Source organism: Falco rusticolus, chromosome 9 (assembly GCF_015220075.1).
Source record: "Falco rusticolus isolate bFalRus1 chromosome 9, bFalRus1.pri, whole genome shotgun sequence".
Classification (NCBI taxonomy): Eukaryota; Metazoa; Chordata; class Aves; order Falconiformes; family Falconidae; genus Falco; species Falco rusticolus.
Window position 1 is genome coordinate 30,094,429 of NC_051195.1, and position 24,522 is coordinate 30,118,950.

General features: G+C 55.5%; 1 protein-coding gene across 2 annotated transcripts in view; it reads left to right on the top strand.

The window, feature by feature from the left end:
* Positions 1-24,281, top strand: part of TRIM8 (tripartite motif containing 8) — a 30,436-nt gene extending 6,155 nt beyond the window's left edge. For both annotated transcript variants that reach the window (XM_037400306.1, XM_037400305.1), the window contains 5 exons: positions 19,666-19,761; positions 20,630-20,863; positions 21,242-21,273; positions 21,862-21,977; positions 22,700-24,281. In XM_037400306.1, coding sequence (XP_037256203.1) covers positions 19,666-19,761; positions 20,630-20,863; positions 21,242-21,273; positions 21,862-21,977; positions 22,700-23,307 — 1,086 coding nt within the window. In that variant the 3' untranslated portion in view covers positions 23,308-24,281. The remainder of the gene's footprint in view (positions 1-19,665; positions 19,762-20,629; positions 20,864-21,241; positions 21,274-21,861; positions 21,978-22,699) is intronic.
* The last annotated feature ends 241 nt before the right edge of the window (positions 24,282-24,522 follow it).

Below are 24,522 nucleotides of genomic sequence, written 5' to 3' on the forward strand. Positions count from 1 at the left end.
ACTGTCAGGCTTCTGGCGTAAGCTGCTGTAGGTTGTTTTACTCTGAAACTGGTTTGGTAACTTGTGATAGACTGGATTTTTACAGGCTTACTTATTTTCCAGATGACTTGTTTATGAGGAGTGCGGCACGCAGCTCACTGGAGGCATTGTGAGTGCAAATGCCCAAGTGCTCGAGCGTTAATTTAGCTCTTGTGACTGTAGATGGTGTGGGTTGGTGCTTGGCAGGCATTTCCTATCGTGCTTTTTGAACATACCTGGTCCCCAGACAGCTCTTGCTCTAGGTCCTACGAAGCTGGAGATGTGCCAGTTCTCCCTGCGCCCTCCATCTGAGCCTCCACCAGTACCCCAGAGCTGAACTGCCAACCCAACCCAGGGGTTAGGTCAGCCTAACCCAGGTCTCTCCCTCCTCGGCTTCGCCAATGCCCTGGTTACTGCCTGGAGGTCTCATGAGTCCAGCGCTAGGCTCCTAAATGTGACTGATCATTGTGCCCTGGGATGCTGTCAGTTGGTCAAGCTGCCGTGATGTGTAATGACTTCTTGGGCCTTGGGCAGTCACAGAAATCCCAGCACACACCTAGCCTTGCTTTCTAGCTCCATGCCATTCACCACCATCGATCTGTCAGGTTTGCTGCATGGTGTTGTCAGGGGCAGCAGGCGTTTTCAGTTCAACTGATAGCAGCCTGTGCTCTGCCCTAGAGAAGTCTCGGTGGGGCTGAGCCACCCTGCTGCAAACCCATCTGTGTTTGCTGGCCAAATGGCAGTGGGTATCTTGGCGGTTCCAGATCTTTGACTGAACTGAGAGAGTCTCCTGCCTCCCTGGGGTTTGGATTAAGGGCTTCTCCCCGCTGCCTTCCTGCTAAGCTTGAGCATTTTCCTCACCCTTAGCCCATCAAGTTGCCAGTGGCTGCTTGCTTTAGACCTGCAGCTGCAAGTCTTCTGTGTAGAGTGAATCTGAGAAGTGACAGCAGAGATGGAGGATGCTGGGAGGCAGCCTGGTGGGTTTAAGTGGGAGGGAGGAGGCTTTCATGGAGGGGACAGCTTTGGTAAAGAACAGGAGTAGGATGGGGGGCTGCAGCGGAAAATGTTCTTTTTCCATGGGGCACAGTGCTATGTGGATGGGTGCTGGTGAAGAGGGAGGTGGAAGGAGAGGGAAAGAGAGGGTCATCTGAGGACCTTGAGCTGCTTTGCAAGGAACAGTGACAAATTGTAACTCAGACTTACTCCTGCACTATATAGGGGTTGGCTGCACTTTGCAGGTGGGGATGTCTAGGCGCAGCCTTGCCCACCCATGCCAGAGAGCTTTCTGCCTTGAAGACCTTGCTTGGCAGTGGCTTTGAACGAGCCCTTGAGATTGGGGGTGTCCTGGTCTGGTCTGTGAACCAGGAGGTACAAGCCCAGCTTTGACTGGTGGTGAGGGCATAGTAAACTTAGCCCAGGCCCTTGTGCAGTCTAAATCCAACCTGTGATATTTATGTAAGCGTTATGTGACTGCTGGCATGGAGGTGTGCAGCATGCTGCTCTCCTCGAGCCCACGAGCGTGGTGGAGAGCGAGAAATAGCAAAGACATGGGCTGCAGTGTGACACCCTGGACTTTCCTCTACCCCTCAGTCTTGTGCCTTGCATGTGGGAACCTGGCTGAGCCCTTCGAGGAATGTGCGAGTCCCGGAACCATCATTCCCTTTTCCTCCCCTCCCTTCGCTCCATCAAAAAAGCGCTGTCCTTGGGCTCTCCTGTGTGCTTGGCTAAGCCTGGTCCTGCCGGAGGTGGGGTCCACAGCCTCTTTGCTGCACTGGTCTTTGCCTCTGGTCCCCATCTGAGCAGGGGGGGGAAGCAGAAGGAGGAACTGGTGAAGGGGGTGGGAGGAGAAGGCAGATTTCCATATCTCACAAAGGGCACAAGTGATCAGATTCATGCAACTGCCCAAGAATAAAGAGGCTCTTACAGTGCTAGCTGCCCTGACCTCTCTCCTCTCTGCTCCAGAGGACAGCGTGTGACCACACAGGGGTTTCTTAGCTGTGCTTTGGAGGGAGGCAGTGGGTTTTCTATCCCCAGATCTGTCTGCAGCTTGCCTTGCAGCGTATTGGCCTATTTTTTGCTTGTTACCTATCTGTTTACTGGAAATCTTGGTACACTGTGGTAATTTCTTCTTTTCTTCTCTTTAATTTCGTGTAATTGTTTTGGGGTTTTTTTTCCAATCTGACGCTGAAATGGGGCTGAGAGCAGCAGTGCTTCCAGAGCAGGGACAAAAGTAACCAGGAAACACAGGGCAAGAGAGGAGGGATCGACACCGAAACAATGAAATAGCCAAGCAAGGAAAGACTGAATGCTCAATAGCACAAGCCTTTGCAGAAATGCCTGGCTAGTGCAGCATTTTATAATCAGCTTCTGTGCTGGGCTGGCCTGCAACAGTAGTGTGATGGGGGAGGAATGCTTTGAATTAGCTGGATGCCAGAATTAATTCTGTCAGAATTCAAATGTACATGTATGTAAGGATTTATAAATAAACACTTGGAGCCAGATTCTGGTTTGCCACGCAGGCTCCGGGGCAGAATCTGGTCTGGCCTGGCTTTTTTTCTTTAAAATAAAACAAAAAAAAATGCTATAGAGCTGGGCTAGGTTCTGGCGACTGTCAACTCTGTGCTTTTATCAGCAGCTTGTAGGTGCAGTAGATGCTGGTTTGTTTGGAGTAAGGGGGATGGCTCGGAGGAGTTGGAGCTGCTGAGCTTGCTTGCAGTGCAGTGGCAGCCAGTTTTCTGCAACAAACCTCCATTTGCTGGTAGAGAAGATGGGGCAGATGCTGGAAGACCAGTGGGGAGGTGTGGAATGTGCAGGACCAGGGATGTCCTGCCCTTCTCTTTCCTCCATGGAAGAAGCACTGATCGAGTAGTCACCCCTCCTTTACCCAGGAGAGCTACAGCCAGCATGCTTTGGAATGGGAGGAAAAGATGCCTGGTCCCAAGTATGGAGGGAGGGACAGTTATTTACAGGCGTGAGACTCTGGATGCACGCAAGAGTTTTTACATATGTCCCCCAGATGAACTTGAGGAAGAGGCTCCCAGTCACAAATCCTTTCTGATAAGGACAGTTTTGGCCCGTTCTCACCAGGGGATCATGGTTTGCCCCTTTTGGGTCTTGTGACTCACTTGTGATGGTAACATGAGCAAAGTTCCCAGCTCAGAGCAGCACCCTGCCACTCTGCGTTGGTGCCATCTACCTAACATGCACTCAAAATCATCCATTTGCTGGAACAATATACCAGAACGGTTTGAAAAAAAAAAAAAATTGAACAGGAATCAGTTTAATTTCTCTGTTTCTTCTCTTCCCTCTGCCTGGCCTTTCTCAATTCCTTGGTGTGTGGATGCTCTGGGGGGGGGGGGGGGGCCGTCTCTGGAGTGGGCTGGGAAGAGCTGAGCTGTGGATGGCTCCAGATGAGGCAGTTGGCAGGGAGTGACGTTCCGGATGGCTGTGTCTCTCTGAAATATGAGTAAACGTTGTCAGACTAGCCGACTGTGCGATCTGGGGCTCAGGGAGGGCTGATCTGCCCTTTCCTCCCTCCACCCATCTCTCCCTGTGTGGGTTTCCCCATTTGCTCGGTGTCACCCAGTTCTCTCCCTTGCCTGGGTGACCTGGAAGCTTCATCCTGGAGCTGGAGCTTTGGAGAAAGGAAAGGAAAATCCTTGTATCCTAATGGAGGCAGTTTTCCCTCGCTGCACAACAGCTTAATCCAAACCCTAATTTCAGCCAGTTATTGTGTGCCTTTAAAACCCCATCCCCTGGAAACTAGTCTCCCACCCCCTTCCTTCCCAGTCGATCCCGGTCGGTGGAGCTGAGCTCCGGGGTTTGGTGCCTGGCCACACGCAGGCACGAATCGATTGTGCTGGGGGGCAGGTTGATATTTTCGTGGCAATGGTTTTTATTGCTGGTTGCGGTTGTTGTTGGGAAGTCGGGGGGGGGCGTTGGGGGGGGGGGGTTGGTGTGTGCTGTAACGGGATTGTGTCTGTGGCAAGGGGAGAGAGGGTAACGCGACTGCGACCTTCTGCTCATTATCCTCTTGCTAGCGGGGGGCTGTATCCCTCTCCCCATCCGAATCCATGTGGAGCTGCTGGCTCTGCAGTGGAAGCTGGTTTTCCCTGCAGGTGAACTCCTCTGCGCTCAGACAAAGGGCTGGGGGTGCCGGTGCCTCCCTTTGTTCTCCTCCTGTCCTGGTGCACCCGCCTCTGATGGCAGAAAGCCCCTTGAAGCGTGCCTTTCAAATGGATGGAGCGGAATAAATGCACTGCGAGGTCTCTGTCCCCCTCGCAGACCCTTTGGGGATGGGGGGTGGGTTGGGCCACGCTCCCCCTTCCCTCGGGTATTGTGCTAGCCCCCTTAGCGATGGGGGTGGCTGGATCCGGGAGGGAATTACTGCAGCTCTCCTGCCACAGCTGCACTGTTGTGGCTGGGTGGCTGAGGCCCATGAGCCCTGTTTGGGTCAGGGGTGGTTTGGTTGTAGGGGATGGGATCTGCCCCCTGCAAGGGAATGGGAGCACGTTTTGGGTTTATTTCCCTGCCTCTGCCTGCTGGCATCCTGCACGACAGGGCATCCAAGCAGGAGACTGGAAATAACGCCTTGTGTGTTGTGCGGAGACCACCCCTTGCCAAACGCATCTCCTGACAGTGTGAGCTCAGCATGTAAAACCACAACTTGTCCTCCAGCCAAGGATATTTTAGCATTCTACTTACCACGGGAGAAAAAGGTCAGTTTAATCTCTGCAACAACCTAAAATCTGGGTAGGGAAGTCAAGATGTTACCCTAAAGTAGAGATAAACAGAAGGGGGGGGACCTGCTAGGGAGCTGGGAATTCCGTGGCACGGTGAGGAAGCAATCCTGAAGACTCAGGCTTTCTTTGCTGGTGGTGGTACCTTGCCAAACACAGACCCTGCTAGCTGCCCCCACCCAGGTACTTTCTCCTCTGGTCCTCTCCAAGGGTGGCTCCTGGCTACCTCTGTGATCTGGGAACACATATGGTACTAGCCTCCATTTATCACGGTGCTTTTGCGGCAATCTGCAAAACAATACCGAGGTGATAAGCTAAACCTTCCTTTACACGTTAAAACTGCCTGCTGGAGCCTTCCTCTGAAAATGTTCCTCCTTCCAAAAATGCAAGGCCCAGCTTTGCAGGAGCAGAGGAGAGACAGGAGGCATCCAAAAAGACTGGCTTCATGCACACGCTGCACCCAGTAACTGTAGACACGGACATTTGAGGAAAACCTTGTGCTTCCCAAAAGGCAGAGGCTGGGTCTGTCAGCTTGGGTGGAAGGTGAAGGAAACCAGGGGAGTGGGAACCCGTGGGACAGGGATCCCAGGTGTGTCCCATCCGTGGGATGGCGATCCCAGGTGTTTTGAATCCCAGCCCTACTGGCTGCTTTGCATCCGTGGAGTCCCCCTCTTATTCTGCCCAGTGGAGGGAGCAGGTGCTAACATTGTAAAGGTCGAGCAGAAATCACCAGCTGGCCCTGAGGTGCAGTTGTGCTAGCTGGCAGGTAAGGAGAAGCTATCACAGAACCCAGCTATCAGCCAGGTTCCTTTGTGGGTGCAAGCTCACCAGGGGATGAGGAGCTGCTGTTGTCGGTCCTTCTCTAGAAAATGGCAGCGCGGTAACAGCTAGAAATGGCTTCTCTGATTGTACCCTGCACACTGGCGCTGCCCCTCCGCTCCCTGTGCGGCTCTGGGTGTGCCTCCACCGCATCCTCTTTAAAAAAGAGGATAATGAAACTGAAAGGAGGAAGCAGTGCGTGTGGACTGCCGGGCTTCATAAGGCCCTGCTGGAGACCTGAGGAGCTGGATTTTTGAGGCAGGAGATGAAGTGCCACGTGGGGAGAGGGCATCTGGTGTGGATTTGGGCATGGAAACCGAGTCTCGAACACAGCTTGTGCGAACTGGCAGGCCCAGGGTCGAGCAGAGCAGATCCCCTGGTTCCCTGGAAGGATGGACCTGGCTGGGGTCTGAGCTGTTGAGCTCCGATTGCCGAGTCAAACCTGGAAGATAAATGATACTTCAGGGGCTTGGATCGATAATGTCAAAGGCTGGCCAGTAATTGGGTGAGATTAAAAACCAATGACAGGCCTCCTCGTAGGAGCAGAAGTCAGCACGCTGAAGGAAAGCAGCAGGGTTTGCTCCTTTACAGTTAATTCCCTCGTGCCCACATCCAAAATCCACCTTCCTGGGCTGCCCCCTACAACATCAGTGATTCCCTCCACCCCCCTCAGTCAACATCGACCAGATCCCACAGGTCCCCTATGGCCAACCCATCTTCACCAGTGCCGGTGCAACTGGTCCAGAGTGCTCCTGCCCTTGGGAGGGCAGCTGAGGTGGAGACAAAAGCAACGCAGCCCAGTGCTGGCTGCCAGCTGCCCCTGCTGCTGCGGGATGAGCTGGGGCCGTGGGAGGCAGCGGAGGGGAGGAGAGGCTGAAGCAAGAGGTCGCATCGGTGCTGTGGGTACTGTGACGTGCTGCGTGTTGTAAAGACGCTCGGCTTCAAGCAGCGCGTTGGGGAGAGGAGTATGGGAAATGAGGGCTGCAGGTGACTTTGTCCTGAAGGTGTTGGTTTTACCTGTATTGCCCGGTTAATGGGTGCCACAAGTGTTTAGCCACCCATGGCCAGGAGACAGTGAGGTGGGGTGTGCCGTTGTGCCCATTTTGGGTGTGTGGTGTTCAAGCTTATCACAGAAGTGGCGGTGGGCGCTGGGCAGGGGGCTGCGCCCCCCAGGCTCAGCTGGAGTGTGCTTCCCCTGGTCAGCAGCAGCTACAGTCCAGCTGAGGTGGAGAAGATGGAATTGATTTATTTGCAGGAGCAAACTGAAATAAACTCTAGTCCCTTTTTTCTGTGCATCCTTAAAGGGGTGCATCTCCCTTGCAGCTCCGCAGGGCAGGAGCACGCTGGGGCTCCTGTGAAGGGCGCTGGGAAGTAGGATGTTGCCTCTTTCCTGAGCGCAAGGGCGATTAAAGGAGAAGGGGCCGTGCCATCTCCTGCCACTGCCCCTCATACACACGCAGGGAGCTGGAGATGCCGCTTGCCTTTGCCCCGGGCTCCTCTTCCCCTTCCTCCCCGCTCCCCCACCCATTCCCCACCAGGAAGTCTGGCCTTTGTGTGAAGTGATGCCTCCTGACGTTAGCCGGGCGCTGCAATTTCCTCCACAGCGGGGAGGGTGAGCAGGCAAGGAGAGGGGTGCCACGCTCCCCAGGGGGTGACATACAGTCCTGCCCTCGCTGGGGCACAGAACAGCAGCCCCTGGGGGTGGGGGCTGCGTATCTGGTCGGGATGCTGTGGGGAGGTGGTTGCCCCCAGCCCTGTCAGCGTGGTGGGTCGCTGGAGCTTTGCCTGCTTGTGCTGCTCTGTCTGAAAGCACTGTGCTGGTGGCTTCTTGCCTGTGACTCTGCTTCGGTGACATCTTTGTTTGACCCCTCCAGGGGTGCAGTGTTGGGCTCTATACAGCTGGAGCTTGGGCAGTGCCAGCTGCAGGGTCTTGCTCTGGAGTCAGCGGCCCAGTGCCGCAGCACAGAAGCGGAGGGGCTCACAGCAAGGCAGGAGCAGGGCTGACATCTCCTGCGGCGCGGGGCTGCACCTGAGCTCTGGGAGCATCTTGCTGTCCATGCAGAGACCTTGCTTCAGCAAGGGCAAGGCGCAGCTTGGCTGCGAGGGAGTTTGCAGGGTGCGGACTCTTGGCAGCTCCTTGGGAAGGGGCTAATGCAACACATGGGAATTGGCCTAGCGCCTGCCAGCAAGAAGCCGTGGCTGGCACCTTGCCAGGAGCTTGGGGGCCTCGCATCTCTTTAATTCGAGATGTGTTTACTGGCGGATTGTGTTTTGCAGCTGGCTGGCTGGAAACTACAAGTCCCAGCATGCTCCTTCATCTGTCACCTGGCTGCTGAGCTCTGGCGGGAGTGGGGTACCATGGGGATCGTAGTCTTGGTGCTCACCACTGCAGGGGTTCTGCGGCCGTGGAGATGGGCTCTGGTTCAGCATCGCTGGGCAGAGCCAAGCTACGAGACACAGGGCTGGTCTCTAGCTCCTGCTTTCTTACCATCCCGCCACCCACTTGCTTGATGCGAGGCGAGGTTGGCCTTTTTATGTCACCAGGCTGGGGAAGGGATCTGGTCCTATTCTTACTTGTTTGCAACGTAAATATTTTGGTCTCGAGTACGTTGCTGGGAGCTGGGTGTCACGTTGAGGAGCATGATTCATTCATGCTGTTGCTGCTCGGAGCACAATGAGGCAGCCTTGGGACCGGTCCCAAAGATTTCCTGTGATCGCGGCTGGTGGGGAATTTGGGATGTCACGTTTGAGTAAGTCAGAGCCCTCTTCGTGCGATTCCTGCAAGCCAGAAGTACTGTGCCGTGCCCAGCGTGTTCAGGGTTTGCCACCCCCAAAATGCGGTGGGTGCAGGTGGCTTGCATTTCCAGGGGAAGAATGGAGAGCGGGGCTGAGCTCCAGCTCCAACCTTCCCCAGCTGCTGGCACGCGGAAAAGGTTGCAGGGTGTAGGGCTTTGTGCCTGGTCCCAGCCAGCCTAACAAATCAAGGTACAAATAAAACCTGCTGCATACCGAGTCTCAGGAGGCCCCAGCAGAGTTTCCCCAGTGAGGCCAGCACCACATGAGTGTCCCTGTGTGGTTTAGAGGGACGAGGGACAGCCCAAGGCGGGATGCTGGGTAGATGGGCTGGAGCTGTGGAAGATGCCCCTCCATCCCTGACTTCCACTGGCGATGTTCTGCTGGCAGAAGGGACCTTTGCTCTCCCAGTCTGGTCACAGGTACAGGAGGGGCTGCGCCCTCCGCTCTGGGACAGGCTCCCTCAGTCCCTCTGTGTGTCGCTTCGTCCTCCCCACGCCTCTGAGAGCCAGGTGCAGGCTCTGCAGCGCCCAGATTTGTTCTGGCATCCTTCATTAGATGGTGTTTGTTCATGCTGCATTTTTCTTTTTGCTGGCTTGTTTGGACACGCACTGGTACATTCACGGCACTCAGGCAGTAACGTGAGTCTCTTTCCCATTAGGAAAGGGGCCAGGATTTGGGGGGGCTGGGAGGGCAGCTTAAGCAGTAGTTTCTGAGATATTTCCTTCTGCCGCCACACCCTGCGTGAAAGAGCAATATCCGCGGCTTCAGCTGCTATCGCAAGGCTCTGAACGTCTCTCTTTTAATATAGATTGGTATCATTTTGCATTTTAAAGTAAAAACACGCTGCAAGCTGCAGACAGCTGTCGGTTGGCAGCTTTGTTTGAACATCTGGTATTGCTGGGCTGCTGTTCAGCGCAATCTAACTATGGGATTCATAAAGATTATAATCCGGGCTTTCAGATTCTCAACAGCCGCTTTGCAAAAAAAAAAAAAAAAAAAACCCCAACAAAAAAAAAGCCAGGAGAGAGAAAACCCAGCAGGGAGGTGGCTGAGGGGTCCTCGCGTTCAGCAGGTTGTGGTCGGTCCCCTCTTGGGTGCTGAGGGGTGGATAGGCTCACTGTATGTTGCCTTGGTTGCCCACAGGTGCTGACAGGCTGCTTCCAGCCTGCGAAACGCTGGGCACTGGGGAGCTGCAGAAGTGCAAAGTCCTCTTTTTTTCTTTCCTTTCCCCCATTCTCTTTATTTTTGCAGCTTGTGTGCCGAATCTGGTTGAGTCTCATACTCCTCTGGGTGGTGTCTGGCGCTGGCAAGCTGAAGCAGCAGATTCTGCTGTGGCTTTTGGTAGATGTTTGTAACTGTTGTCTGCAGCAGCAGGACTTGGTTTCTTTAAAGTGATGGAGGAGCCAAGGCTCAGAGTAAACATAGCACGTCAAAACCTCGTTTCTAAGAGAAATTGAGTCCCCTTTTCTTGAAGCAACCACAAGGTTGAGATAGCCACCTCTGTAAGCCTCATCCATCCCTCTGTGAGTCAGGCACTTTCCTTGGCACCTCTGAGAATTAAGCGGCCTCTAAGCCCCTAACGGGTTTTATAAATCTTGTTAGTTGATCTGCATTTTTGCAAAGCTCTTTGAATCCAGCCTATTGGCGCATAAGTCACCTTGACTTTCTGCAAGGCTTTGACTCCCAACTCACTTTCAGGCTCCATTTGTCAGTTGGAGGTGCACAGAAAACGTCCCCCCCTTATCTTTATTAGGGAACAAAAAAAAAAAAAAGCTGCCTGGAGAAATCTAGCTGTGTTCTAGTTGGTGCAAGCCTGTAATAGAGGTGCATATAAACCTGTTCTGCCCTTGTTTGTGTTGATTTAACTTACCAGTACAAATTAAAATAGCCTTGAGCGGTTGGAAGTTTAACTAGATCAGTTGGGAAGGAAAAAAAATAAAATCATGGCCTTTAAATCAAAGCAGGCTTTTCTTTCTACTGCTGCCTGAGCCTGGAGAGGAGCTTTGTGCCGCCTGTGCAGCTGTATCCCTCATCTCTGGGTCACCAGATGAGACGCTGATGGGCACGTGGCTGCAGGTCGTTTGCACTTACCAGTGGTCTCATGGCTGGGACGCATGGGTGCATGTGGGTATCTCAGTGGCTGCTCTGCTCCTTGGTGGTGTCTGGGTCCCCCCCAAAACCTGCTCACCCATCCAGGTCCTTGGGCCAGGCTCCCTCCAGAGCAAAAATTAGAAAGTAGAGAGGTAGGAAGCTGAAGGGGCTGTTGTTCAGAGCTCCGGGCTGAGCCGTGGTGGGTGCAGAGCAGAGGTCTTTGGGCAGAGGAGAGGCAGCTCAGCCTGCAGTGGGAGGAGGGGTGGAAGCCGCTGGCTGTGTTTCACCCCTGCAGGGAGAAAGCTCTGAGATCACACAGGCCAGCTGGATCTTGAATCCAAGATGTTTATTTGGAAGACTGAGTGAGGGTTTCTCAATTTTGCAGGGGCTGCAGATGGGGGCAGCAGTGGGAGTGGTCTTTGCAGCATGGCTGCTTTTGAAGGCAAAGCATCCTGCCAGCCCTGGTTTGGGAATGATTGCCCAGGGACCCTGAAATAACAGCAAATTGGGAAGATCTTGGGATTCAACAGAGGTGGGGGAGGCTGGGACCACAACAGATCGAGGAAGTATTGGGGTGCTGCCAAAGCCTGTTTGTTTTTTTCTGGGGGTTATGGAAGGAGCCACTCACAGATGATACATCAGAGCAACAGGGCTTGTGTGAGGAGCAGAGTTTTATGATTCAATTGAGTTTCAGCACTGAACGATCTCCCATTTCTGCCCAGGTTGCCACCACTGGAGCTGGCAGAGCACTTGTGAGAGCCACTTCAAGCAGATGATGCATCTGAAAAGTGACTGTTTTTTTTTTTACTGGCTTAATTTTTCAGCTGGATCTGTGGTCAGGAAGGGGCAAATGCATGAGAGGAGAGACAGAAGAGGGAGAAAAGTGGGTTAGGGCCCTCAAAACATACATGTAAATTGATTGAAACATTCAAGAAACTAGAAGCCAGAGCATGCTGAAGGCAGAAGGGGCAGGACTTCTTACACAATCTTTTAGGTGTGAAAAACTGTGAAATCCCAGTTGGTGTACCTGCTGGGCGTAGATTTTATTTTCTGGTATGGCAAGGAGGAGGTGCAAGGTGATGCTGGTCATTGGGGCCAGATGTGCTCCAGGTGTTCGTGTCATCTGAGGTCCCAAGTGGCTAGAAGTGGTTGCTCAAGGCAGTTGGGTCTGGGTGTCTGAAACTTTCTGGGATGTCGCAAACCCCTGCACTTTCCCAAAGTGCCCTCGCAATGCCCCGGTGCTGGTGCTCCAGAGCTGGTTGCTTAAATGGCATTTGGTGCTGGGTCATGCTGGGCCAGGCGGGCTTGTGCCAGGGCCCACAGCTGGAGCCCCATGCCAGAAAAGGCTCAGCAGCAGGGTGAATTTTGGCAATGATTTATAAGCAGCCCTGAAACAGGACATTTCCCCACTAATACTGAAAGAGGAGGGTAAAACAGCTCTTCCTTCACACCTCTGATGGCACAGAAGATGCAGACCGTGTCCTTTATAAACATGGAGCCGAGCTGTGTGACTCCTCCTGGCTCTCCTCACTCCCAAGTGAGGGCAGCTGGGACTGTCCTCCCTTTTAAAAGCTGGCTGGGGAGGGCTGCTGGATGGTGTCTGCATCCATGCCTGGGCGGCGATCTCTTCTCCCTCCCTTCCCAGCAGAGAGAAGAAAGATTTCTTGAGCTCCTCGCTGCCACAAGGCCTGGTTGTGCCTGCAGCTGCAGCCCCAGCAGCTCTCAGAGCTGGTCTCTCCGTCTTGCTCCTGCACTGCCCAAAAGCATCTGCTCTCCCTGTGCTGCTGTGACAGTGTGGGAGCGTGTTTCCCCCAGCCGGGTGGCATCTCCCCTGGCAGATCCAGAGCAGGAGGCGGCTGCACTGGCTAAAGCACAGGCAGCACTGAGGGTCATCGTCATCCTGTGGAACCAGCAGCATCAGTCAGGACTCGCCTGGCTGCACACTCGGCATGCAAACCAGCTCCTCTGTCTCCGTATTCATCTTCCCTGTTTCCAGCTCTCTTGCTTTCCTCCACATGTCGTGAATGGGTCTTGAGCCCCAGGTGTGGCAGAGGTGGTTCACCCCGCTTTCACTGCCTCTTGCTCTGCTTTGCACAAGGGCAGCTCATCTGACGCTGGCTCATGTTCACACTCCTACCCTCCCACATGCTGCAAAAATAGCTTCAGTGTTTGGGGTGCCTCTGTTTTGGGGGTCATGTTGCCCGTACTGGGCACCCTGTGTCAGGAAGGCTCCTGTGTCCAGGACTTGCAGGGCTGCTGGCACAGGAAGGATGCTTCTGCAGCTGCTGGCCTTGTCTCTCTGCTCCTTGTCTCCTTTATCCACCTTTTCCCTTTGAAGCAGATCTTTGTCCCTGCTCAGAGGACACTGACAGCAGTGGCAGCTGGGTCATGGGTTGAAGATGGTGTCCAAAAACCTCAGGTAGATCCCCAGCCTCCTTCCCCTATATGTACAAAAGGCGCAGCCACAGTAACCCCCACAGCAGCGAGGAGCAGAGGGGGACACAGAGGCCCAGCGAGGCAAATTAACATCCTCAAGGTCCTTCTGAAGGTCGTTTTCCGATGGAGAATAGGTCCCCGTTTCCTGGCCTCCAGAAATCCCGCTGCTGGCCCCACAAGACACAATGCCTTGCATTTTCCCCTTACTAACTCCTTTCTGCTGGGTGTAAACAAGGGGAAGAGCCTGCCCGGGCTGCGGGCACCGGCACAGCGCTGTGGGGGTCCAGGGTCTGCCTGGTACAAGGCTGTGCAGAGGAGGATGGTCTGCCATGCCCACCGTCCTGCTGCAGGGGCTGACCTGAATGCTGCCCGAGCAGCTGTGAGTCATGGCTCTGGGGGAGCATCCAGCTGCTGTGCGCCAGCCACGCTGCGGGGTGCCCTGTGCCAGCGTGAGCGCCAGAGGTGGGACATGGGCTGTGGGGGCTTTGTCTCTGCGGTAGCCAACGGAGATGGGGCTTGAAGCTTAGCCTGATGGTTTCTCCTCCCTGGCATGGTGGGGAAGGTTCGGACACCAGGCAGCGTCTTGCAGGGAGATGGGGACAGTCAGGAGGCATCTCCACCCACCCCGGCGTGAGAACAGGGCGGAGAGCTGCTCTTGTGAGAGGCACCCTGCGTCCTGTTCCCCCAAGCTGGTGCTGAGTATTTGGCTCCCAGCCCTTTTCTACAAAGCACCAGCTCTCCTGGTGCACAGGGGGTCCCTTGATGCTAGCAAGGGGGTCTCTTTGATGCCCGTGCGCTGCGTGGCTGCTGCTCCCATCTCTTCCTAGCAAGGGCAGCTATTAATATCCCAGAGGCTGTTCCCTTCCCTCTTCCTTCCCCTGTCAGGGACAGACCAGCCCAAACTCTGCACGGGGAGCACCGTGAGAAAAGCCGACCCCGGAGCAGCGTTTGTGTGCTCCGGGCTGGCCAGGGGAGGCGAGGCCTCCTGCTCCGGCCGGAGACCTCCCCTTCTGCCTGGTGCTTACTGTAAATGTGTGCAAGATGAAACCCCAACCAGAAAGCATTTCCTTCCTGTCCCTGTAAGTGGATCAGCCTCCTGCGAGTGCTGTGGGGGCCGTGGGGAGTTTGAAAGAGCTGCTTTTGCCTGGGTCTGGTCAGCAGGAGACCGTGGTGGGGCTGGGAGGGATGCTGCGGGGGGGTTTGGCTGTGGGGACTGGTCCCTGCAGCGGTGCAGGATCTCGTGGTTTGAGATCCTGGTTTGGGGGGGGGCACTGGGGCGCTGTGCCTCAGAGCCACATGGTGTCAAGGTGCTGGCAGGTGAGGGGGTGCTTTCAGGAGGGATGAGAATAGCTCATCGTGTGGGGTTTTCCCAGCAAACCGGCCAGCCGACGGCAGAGTGGGGCTGGGGAGCAGGAAGCCTGCAGTGGGAGGTGCAGGGAGGCAAAAGGTTGCACTCGCCTTTTTGGTCCAGGGCTTTTGATGCGTTAAAATTCAGTCGCTGTGACTTCAGGCCCATCTCCAGCAATGTGCTGGGACACGGGTCTCAATGGGGGCCCTTGATCCCAGTCCCTGGGCTGAGCTGCAGGTGTCTGGAGCCATTCCCACGACAGGCATCTGCCCTTCGTGGCTTCCTTGCTCCGGTTCCACCTTCCTCCTCCTCCCTGCCCTTCCTCCCCCTCACGCTCCGAGCTGTTCCCTCTGTTCTGGCTTTCCGGTGGCTGCAAACAATGTCCTTATTCACTCGGTGGCTGGGATTTGGCGGCGAGGGGAAGGCCCGGGTGCAGAGGAGAAGGAAAGAGGGCGGCAGAGAAGCAAGCACGCCTGTCCTGGGCCAGCTGTCCAGCTGCAGTTTAAAGGCACTCTGTGGGGCAGTGTGGCTCTCTGCTCCCCCCGGTTTCCTATGGGAATGAGGGCTGTGCGCTCTTGTGGTTTGTCCACCTGCCCTCTTGTAGTACCCTCCAAACCTACGGCTGGTTTCAGCCCGGTTTTTTGGGAATTAGCATCCTGCAAGCATCCCGCAGGTGGGTGTGCGGGGACATGCTTGCTCTTGCTGGAGGAACGGCCCTGAAGGATGCGTAGTGCTTATTAGACATCAGAGAAGTGGCATGGGCTTCATTTACCCCATGAATACAGTAAGGCTTTTCACTGCTCTAACTGATTTAAAACCAGAGCTGCTCAGCAGGTCATGGAGCGTCTGTCTGGCTGTGGCGAAGCTGCCAGGCTCCTTCTTGATCCCAGTGGGAGTCAGGCAGGGGCTGGCAAGCGCTCAGGGTCCTTGGGAAGGGGTGTCACAGGCTCTCCCCTGCCAGCTGTCCCTGGGGGACACAAGGACCTTGGCCATCCTCGGAGCAGGCGAAACCTTGAGGCACGTTGTAGGATTTTGCTGCCCCGGTGCCAGCAGGGCCAGGGGCTTCAAAGGGGGACGAGGGGGGTGCTGGGCTCCAGGCGGGGCAGGAGTATACTCCACTGTTACTCTGGGCTTGGCAGGGACCGCAGATGTAGCTCTCTCCTTTGGGAGAGGACAGTGGTGAGACTGGCCTAAGGCGAGCCAGGGAGACATCTTGCCTGCAGATTTCTCCCTGCCCGGGAGGTCTCGGGTGGGTGTGAGCTCCTTCCCACGCCCCAGTGTCCCCCCTTGTAGCGTGGGGTTGCCCGACCGGCTGAGCTGGACCCGTGTGTGTAACACAGCTGACACTTGCGGTGTTGCAGCTGTATGATGACACTTGGATGAGGAGCCCAGATGCCCTGGATTGTCCGAGCTGTTAAACTATTACTGTCTTTCCGTCTTGTGGCTGCAGGCGTTTAATCTCACAGAAGTTCTGCTCTGTCGTGGCAACCCTGTCCCCTGGCAGACATCCCCCACCCTGTCCCCTGCCTGCGGGGGGTGGATGTGTCCTACGTTGGAGAGGCAGGTTCAGGGGAACAGACCAGGAGGTGCAGTAAGGTGTACGTGGAGTGAGGGTGGCTTCCCTGGCTGTGGTTTCCTCCCAGCAAGCGCTGAGCAGAGCGCAATGGTCAGCAAGCCTTACCCCAGCACAATCCCACAGGGACCAGCAGTGCACACCCTCCCTGGAACGAGACCTTGCAGTGTTTGCTTTGCATCCCACCGAGATGGCTCTCCAAGTCCCATTTCCCTCCCAGTGCATGACCTTGGCACCCCAAACTCACCCGACTTGCCACCATTGCTCCCCAGGTTTCACCCTGCTCTGCCAGCAGTGGGGCTTCACTGTTTCTTCTTCCACCTTCGGCGGTCCTGTTCCTGTATGGGGTGGATGCCAATGGCGTGTTTGAAGGGAGCTCCACTAACCTCCTCTTAGGACTCAAGTCTTTTTTTTTTCCCCTCCTTTATTTTTTTTCCATGAGGAGAAGAGGAGATCACTTGCAATTCAAGCAGAATAAACTGGTGTCCAGCAACTAGCCCCGTCTCGCAGGGACCTGCAGGGTTGGGGTGGACCAGCCACTTACTCCTGTTGCAGATTAGCTTATTAATTAATTAGAAGAGTTTACTCTCTGCTGGTGTTGGAATACAGAGCATTTTTAGTGTCCATTTTGCAAACTGGCAGCATGTCTTGGAAAAGACAAACGGGGATCACAGAGTTGCTCAGAGCCCGGGAAGGGTGCCTGTATGGAGGGAGCTGCGGTTCTCCCGGCATCAAGGTCATGCATGAAATATGAGAAATTACCCTGAGAAATTCTGATCCTGGAGGAGGAGGAGGAGGAGTTCATGACTTCAGAAATACCAGATTTGGGAGGGGATGGAAGGGGAAGGGATATATTTTCCTTTTCAAAATACCTAAGGAATTCAGCCCATGCTGTGGAGACAATGAAATTTCACCCCTCAGTGCCAGAACGGGTAGTTCCTACCCATGTGTCTTGTTAAGGTTTTGGTTGCCGTGGGTGAAAAGCCTTCCCATCCTGCTGCAGTCCCAGGCACGTACGGTTTTTAAATCACCCTAAAATCAAGAGAATGGCTCAAATGTGAGATTTAAAGAAAACGCTGCGTGTCTGCTATAGTCTGTTTGATTTCTGTGGGTTTAGGTTAGATTTTGGTCACTTTTTCCAGCTGTGAGTGGCTATTAAATTACCTTTTATGTATAAAAGGTTAATTTTATATGTATTTATGTATGTTTTTGTGATTTCACATAACTGTGTGATTCCAGGAGCGGAGCACCCTGAGGTTTGTTACAAAACACAAAGGTTGGCAGCTCTGCCAACGGCAGCTGCAGGGCAGGGGGAAGGGGACGATGGTACGTGTGTGTCCAGGGCTCTTTGGTCCATCCCTCTGGGGTCCCTCACATCGCTGGGGCTGGTAGGGTTGTCTCTGCCTGCCCAGTGTCTGCCAGCGATGAGAAACACTGTTTTCCACCACGAGAGCATCCCAGCAGCATCAGGGGAAAAAGCAGGGGCTGCCTCAGGGTTGTTCCATGTCAGACGCCTGATGCATACACCCGAGTGCGACATGGCCTCTGTGCCCGGCGAGCTGTGAGCCTTGGATCCTGTCCTGCGTTCCTCCCCAGCCCTGCCCCACTGGCAGCCAGGGGGGGCAGGCAGGGGACCCCGCTGCTCCCGCGAGCCCCTCCGGACTCAGCTGTCCCCACAGCGGGCTGGTGTGGGGTGGGTCTGGCTGCTTGCGGTGGAGATGGCGAGTCTCTGCTGGCAGGCAGGGAGGGAGGCGCAGGGAAGGGCTTGGTGTGAAGCTCGCTATGGCTTTTGGTGCTCTAGCTTGGAGAGCGAGAAGCAGCCTGGGCTGCAAGACCTGCCCTGGCTCCTGGGCTCGATCAGCCTCCTGCAAGCAGGGACGAGAGAAGGCATTTCCTTCCATGGAGCGGGCGGCTTTCCCATCAGTTGACTGCGATTTCAGTGGGAAAACTCCAGCCTGTGGATGCTGGAGCAGGATCTAGAGCTGGGCCTGCTGCACTCTGCACCAGGCCCATGCAGAGGGATGTTGCAAACTGTGTTTTCAGCCGGCGGTGCTTGGGAGCAGGTAGTGTTGACATACACCTGCCTGGAACACTGCCGGAGCAGGTTGCTGCCCACCACCTCTGCCTAGTGCTGGACCTAGAACCCTGGCTGAGCTCCCAGAAGAGCCGTTAGCAGCCCCACACCCTGGCCTGGCTGCCAGCACAGGACCTGGGATGCAGTTCCTGCCTGTGCCCCATGCCCTCTCTGAGCAAGTGGTGTTGGTGTTGCCCCCACTCTCTGGAGTTCAGTTCCCACCGTATTTACCTCGGGAGTGGGTTGCAGCCTCTTGGTGCTGCAGCATCACAAGTAATGACCCTCTTACAATGAAAAAAGGAGATTTTTAATATTTGCATCAAATCTTTCTCCGTCTGGATGCTCTCACCTATTCAGCTGGTCTTAAAAAGAGCAGCAGTGATGCCCTTGGATGCTTGCAGGCCCCTGTGTTTCTGTACACGTGGGCTACCAAATGTCCCCCCCCGTCCCCCCCGTGCCTGTGGGTCTGCGTCAGTGTTGCTGCCCCTTGGATCCTGTTTCAGTGGATGTGCTGTTGTCTGTGTGTCCGTCTGTATGTGCGTGGGTGAGTGCACACACGTGGGAATCAAGAGTGCATGTGGAGTGCGACTGTGAGTGGGAAGCTGGGTTTTTTTAGCTCCTTGTTATTATTAGTGGTAGGAACCCAGCGGCACTGAGGTTGGAGGTGTCCGAGACCTTAAGAAAAACAACAGGAGGGAGGAGGCTTCACATTCCTGCTCCCAAATTGAGTTGGAGGTGACAGCCTTTCCCTGCAATGCAATTAATCCCAGCAGCGCTTCTGCCACCCTCCCCCTCCCACCTCGTCCAGGAATTAATTACTTGATTATAAATCCCAGGGCAGCGGTTTATAATAGCAATAATCCCCTCAAAATTCATCCTCGCTGCTGGTTTCTTCCCATCTCGCCCCTGTTGTTGAGAGTCTCTAATGCTGTGTCTCTGTGCCGGGTGAAGCCCTTCTGGTCCCGCTGGTGTAACATTTCCTTGGGATAACCATGGAGGGGGAAAACCTGGAGTTGATTTTGGGGGGTGTTTTGGGAAGCCCTGCTCCTGCTTGCAGGGACAGAGCCCTTCTCTCGTGGGTGGTGGGTTTCATCCTGGCCAGGGAAGCACACAGGAGCGAGATGCTCACAGTGATAGCTGCAGATAAGGTTTTGTCCCAGTTATTAGGCTGATGGCCCAGGCGCAGCCCGGAGGAACTGGGGCCAGGGGCTGGCAGCATGGCGGGGGGAGGCCCTGTTCCTCCATTCTCTGTCCCTCCTGATTACACTGACGCTGGCTCTGGGGCTTGTCATGGAGGCGGGGAAGGGAGAAAGGATTTGGCGTAGCGTACGGGGGCACGGGGGGGCTGACGATGCTTTGCAGGAGCCTGCTGGCAATGGGTGATGGGCCTTGAACAGTGCTGCCATAGTGGGAGATGAGCCTCTCTGTGTGTCCCCCAGGGTCCCCAAGGCTTGGCTCTGACCAAACCTCAGTGACCATGCTGCAAAATGTTACCTGAGGGGCTGCCCCCAACCAGGGGACCCACATCAAGGTCTCCAGCTGATAAGGCAGCCCAGCACACATGGCCCCTCTGCGTGGCCACTGAAATAGCGAAGTTTCCACCTCCACCAGCAGCCATGCATGGCCTTTCAGCTCAGCAATGGCGTCCTGCTGGGAAAAAGCACTGTCCCTCCCGAGCTGTGTGGGCAGAGCTGGTGCAGGCAGCACTGAAGCTTCTTGGTTCGTGTGGCCGCTGGGCTCTGATGGCTGCTCCTCTCTCCTGTCTCTGCAGAAGATGCTGATGAAGCAGCAGGACCGCCTGGAGGAGCGGGAGCAAGACATCGAAGAGCAGCTCTACAAGCTGGAATCAGACAAGCGGCTGGTGGAGGTAACTGGTGCTTCACCCTGCTGTGTCCAGCCCCACGGACTGTCACCCCGTGGCACAATGGGGACAGGCTCCTGGGCTGTAGGAGCCAGGTGGGCAGCGGGGGAGGGAGGACATGCAGGGGAGGAGCAGCTGGACAGACCTGCTGTCTCCAGTCCAGTCATGTCTGTCATCCTTCTGGGGGACAGAACGTGTTCGGGGCTGCCCTGCAGCCTTGTGGGTCCTGGGGTGCGTTGGGAGGTGAGGAACAAGGCTGTTCTTAAACATCAGATGGCCCACCCTGCCCTCAGCTCAGCACAGCCTTCCCCGAGTCACCCACTTCATCCCAGCAGGAGGCAGGGGTCTGGAGATGGGAGATCCCCGATTAAACCGCTGAAATACCCAGGAGGTGGAAGAGATGCAAATAATTGTTTTTTTGGGACACAGATAAAACAAGATCAGCTTGTGGCCCTTAAAGCCCCTTGGCCTCCCCAGAGCATGGGGAGGGCTCTGGAGCATGACATGTCCCCGGCCTGGGGTGGGCATGGGGGTGACGATGGCGATGGGCAGGGTTTTTTGAGGGAGCACACCTGCCTTGGTGGTGCTGCGGGTTGTTGCTTGCCATTAGTCCTCTGGAGGCACCTAGAGCCCAGGAGGTAGGTGCAGGAGATCTGCTGGGTCAGCAGTGTCCCTCCTGGGTCTCTGGCACATAGGAGTCTCATGCGGCAGCTGATGTCAGGGTTTGGTCTGTGTGGGTGTTGCAGGAGAGCAGAGCTGTGGTGCAGCTTTCAGGTTGCACCCCCCCTCTGCTGGGGAAAGGACCCAGGTGTCCCGTGACATCACGGCAGAGGGTGGAGGGTGCAGAGGGCCTGACCCTGCTTCTCTTGCCCAGGAGAAGGTGAGCCAGCTGAAGGACGAGGTGCGCCTGCAGTATGAGAAGATGCACCAGATCTTGGATGAGGACTTGCGGAAGACCATGGAGATCCTGGACAAGGCCCAGGCCAAGTTCTGCAATGAGAACGCTGCCCAGGTCCTCCACCTCAACGAGCGCATGCAGGAGGCCAAGAAGCTCCTCAGCTCTGTCCAGGTCATGTTCGACAAAACCGAGGACATCAACTTCATGAAGGTAAGACAAGCTTCTTCCTTGTCCCACCAGAGGTGGGATGGGGCCGTGGGGAGGTCTGGTTGTGCAGGAAGCATCAGGGAGGCACGGGGCACGGTAGGGAGCGGGCTGGGGACACTGACAGGGCTAGCTGATGCCTCCAGAGGGCTCAGCAGTGGGAGAAGGCAAGGGGAGCAGGACAGACTCAGTGCTGGCCTTGAATGAATGGGTGCCACAACTGGAGATGGGGTTGGGGCAGCCCATGCCGGGGGGGAGAGGGGGCTTAGCACCTGTGGGCAGCCCATCCCCTCCTGGGGGGCGCAGAAGGTGACAATGAAAGGGGGGGTGTTGGCTGTGGCAGGGACTGGCCTTACTGATGAGAGCTTCTCCTTCCCCTCCTAGAACACCAAGTCTGTGAAAATCTTAATGGACAGGTGAGTACAGCAGGGCAGGGGGGGGCGGGGGGGGCGTCTTTGTGTTCGCAGGGGCGGCAGCAGCAGCACAGTGTCCAGAGGAGGAGCAGGGCCAGGGATGCTGCAGGGCCTGGGAGAGGCATGCTCCGTGCCTCGGTTTCCCTCTGGGAGGGTGGGAAAATCCCCTTCTGCAGCCGTTGAACCGAGCCCTCCCCTTGGACCGAGGGAGCACAGTGGTGTGCTTTGGAAGAGCGGAGCTGGGACCCAGCACCCCAGCCAGGGTGGGTTGCGAGGCTCAGTCCAGCTCTGCTGGGGCAGCGGCAGGGCAGGGGGTTAAAGCCAGCGCTAGTGGAGCTGAGGAGAGCTGGGGTGGCCGTGTGGAGGGACACAGGGGCTGCGGGAGGTGCGCCCTGGCACGGAACGTTCACGGCAAAGCTGGACGGGGAAGGTCCTGCCCGTCAGAGAGTGCCAGCTCCCTGCTGTCCTCCACGCTGCTGCCCTAGGGGAGGGGTCTGGCCCCAGGAGGGTACGGGGGAAGGATCCGTCTGACCCTCCCCTGGGTGTAGCTTGTCCCTCACACCTTTCCTCTCTGCCTGTGGTCCCCAACAGGACCCAGAACTGTACAGGTGGCAGCCTGCCCCCACCCAAAATCGGCCACCTCAACTCCAAGCTCTTCCTGAATGAGATCGCCAAGAAGGAGAAGCAGCTCAGGAAGTTGCTGGAAGGTGGGTGAAGCCTGAGGCAGGGTGGGGGGCAGGGGCACGGGGCTTCACTACCTCCTGTACCCATATCTGGGTGCTCTGCTGTTCCCAGTACAAGAGGGTGGGTAGAGTTTTCAGGGTACAGGGACCCCAGGGAGCACCTCTGTCGTCAGAAAGGGCATGGAGATGCCATGAAGCCAGCTCCTGGCTCTTCCCAGGACACTTCCCTTGGCTTGTGGAACAGCTGTGTTTTGGGGTGACTGGCCATCACCAGGAAAAGGCAGTGGAAAAATGGGAGTTGGCATGTGGGCAGGGACAGCCAGGGGCCAGCATGGTCCTGCAGCCCCCAGCCCATGCCTGGGAGCAGACCACATCCTCCAGAGGCTTCCCAGTCCTCTCCTTGGGGGACTTGGCTTTGTCACCCTGGCTGTCCCGCTCTGGCCGGGTTATGGCCTGTGATCGTCAGCTGTGCGTGGGCTCAGCCTGTGCACGTGTTTGCAGGGCAGCGCTTGGGGCCGCTCCCAGCCTGCTGCCAAGGTCTCGCAACAGCACCTGCAAAGTCACCCGTACAGCTGTGTGCCCAGTTTGCCACTGGTTGGTGGGGCAGGCTGGGAGACCTTCTGCTCGCGTGGGGCTGCAGCACGGGTTTCGGGGCTTGGCTGCGGGTTCTGCCCAGCAGCCAGAGCACCCTGGAGCTGTGCCGTGCTGTGCTTGATGCAGTCCTCCTCTCCTGTTCCCCTCCGCAGGTCCTCTGAGCACCCCTGTCCCCTTCCTGCAGAGCATCCCCATGTACCCCTGCACCGTCAGCAACTCCGGCGCGGAGAAGCGCAAGCACTCCACCGCCTTCCCCGAGGGCAGCTTCCTCGAGCCATCGTCCGGGACTGTGGCGAGCCAGTACATGAGCCAGGGCGCTTCGGCTGGCGAGGGGCAGTCTGCACAAGCCATGGTGCCTTGTAGCTCCACGCAGCACATAGTTGGACTTCCCAGCGGCCCGCAGCCGGTGCATTCGGGCTCCGTCTTCAACCCATCTCACTACCCCAACACCACGTCATCTCAGCAGTCTGTGCTCTCCCAGTACGGCGGGCGCAAAATCCTTGTCTGCTCTGTGGATAACTGTTACTGTTCCTCCGTGTCCAACCACAGTGGGCACCAGCCCTACCCACGGTCAGGGCACTTCCCCTGGACGGTCTCCTCGCAGGAGTACTCCCACCCGCTGCCGCCCGCCCCCGCTGTCCCCCAGTCGCTCCCGGGACTTGCCGTGAGGGAATGGATTGACGCATCCCAGCAGCACGGGCGGCAGGATTTCTATAGGGTCTACGGCCAGCCATCGGCGAAACACTACGTCACCAGTTAACCGTCACACTCTCCGGAGAGTCCCGCTCAATGACACGTTCGGAGAGAAAAGTCTGGTTTGGTTTGGCTTTTCTTTTTTTTTTTTTTCTTTTTTTTTTATTTTCCTTTTAAATCAAACCCGATTTTTTTCCCCACCTCATGCCCCTCCAGGATTTTGGGGAGGGTTGTTCTCTCATCTCCCTCTCTTTCCTTTTTTTTTTTTTAAATCCTTTTAAAACAAAATCATAATTTTTTTTCTTTTAATTACTTTTTTAATTTAATTTTGGAAAGTCCTTCCTGCCCCTCGCTGGGAAAAGACGAGGGAGAAATTACCGAGAAGAAATTGATGGGGATTTCACTCGGGCGTCTGGGTCTGTGCGTCGCATTCTTCCTCGCTTCTCTCTGCCTTTGGAAAACTTCAGAAGGGACAATGGCACCTTCTCTCTTTCCGTTTCTCAGAGTTCATTATTTCTGGTTTGGTTCAGTTTTTTCCCCTCTTCCCCACCCCCTCTTTTTCCCTTTTTAAAAAGAAAAAAAGAAAAAAAATCTATCATTGATTCAGTATGAAATTATACTTGTAGATTTTGGGTTTGTTACCTTTTTTTTTTTTTAAAGGTTGATTTTTTTTTTTTTTGTGTTACGAGGCCACTTCTCATGCATATTGGCATTTTTTTTCTTTTCAGAGATTTGTAAATACACAATGGCAGGAAATTTAATGCACAAAAAAAGGGAAAAGAAACTTAAAAAAAAAAAAAAACCACGAATAAATAAATAAATAAATAAATAAATAAAAATCTGTTCTAGTTTTCAGGAGGGGAAGCGTGGCTGAAATGCACCCCCCTCCTGCGTATCGCTGATGCAACTTCCTGTAACAAGCACTTTGTATAAAAAAAAGTGGACTTCCTGCTATAAGGCACAGGTATTTATTCTGTAACCGATTTTAGAACACACACACACAAAAAAAGTATCCAAATAAATGTGATCACTTAGTGCAAACGCCTCGCTCTGCTGCAGCTCTTCCCCTGGGAACGCCAGCTCTGGCGGGAGGCTCCAACCTGCCTTCGGAGGTTACAGCTCCCTGGGTCCCCTGGGTGCCCGGCCGGTGACAGGGATTTTTCCGTCGGGGCTGTCTGGGGGGGAGCACTCGGGGTAGCGTGGCGGCAGGTCCTGGCTGGGGAAGGGGTTCCCACCAGCGCCCGTCTCTTGTCCCAGCCCTGTGGGGAGGGATGCTGAAGCT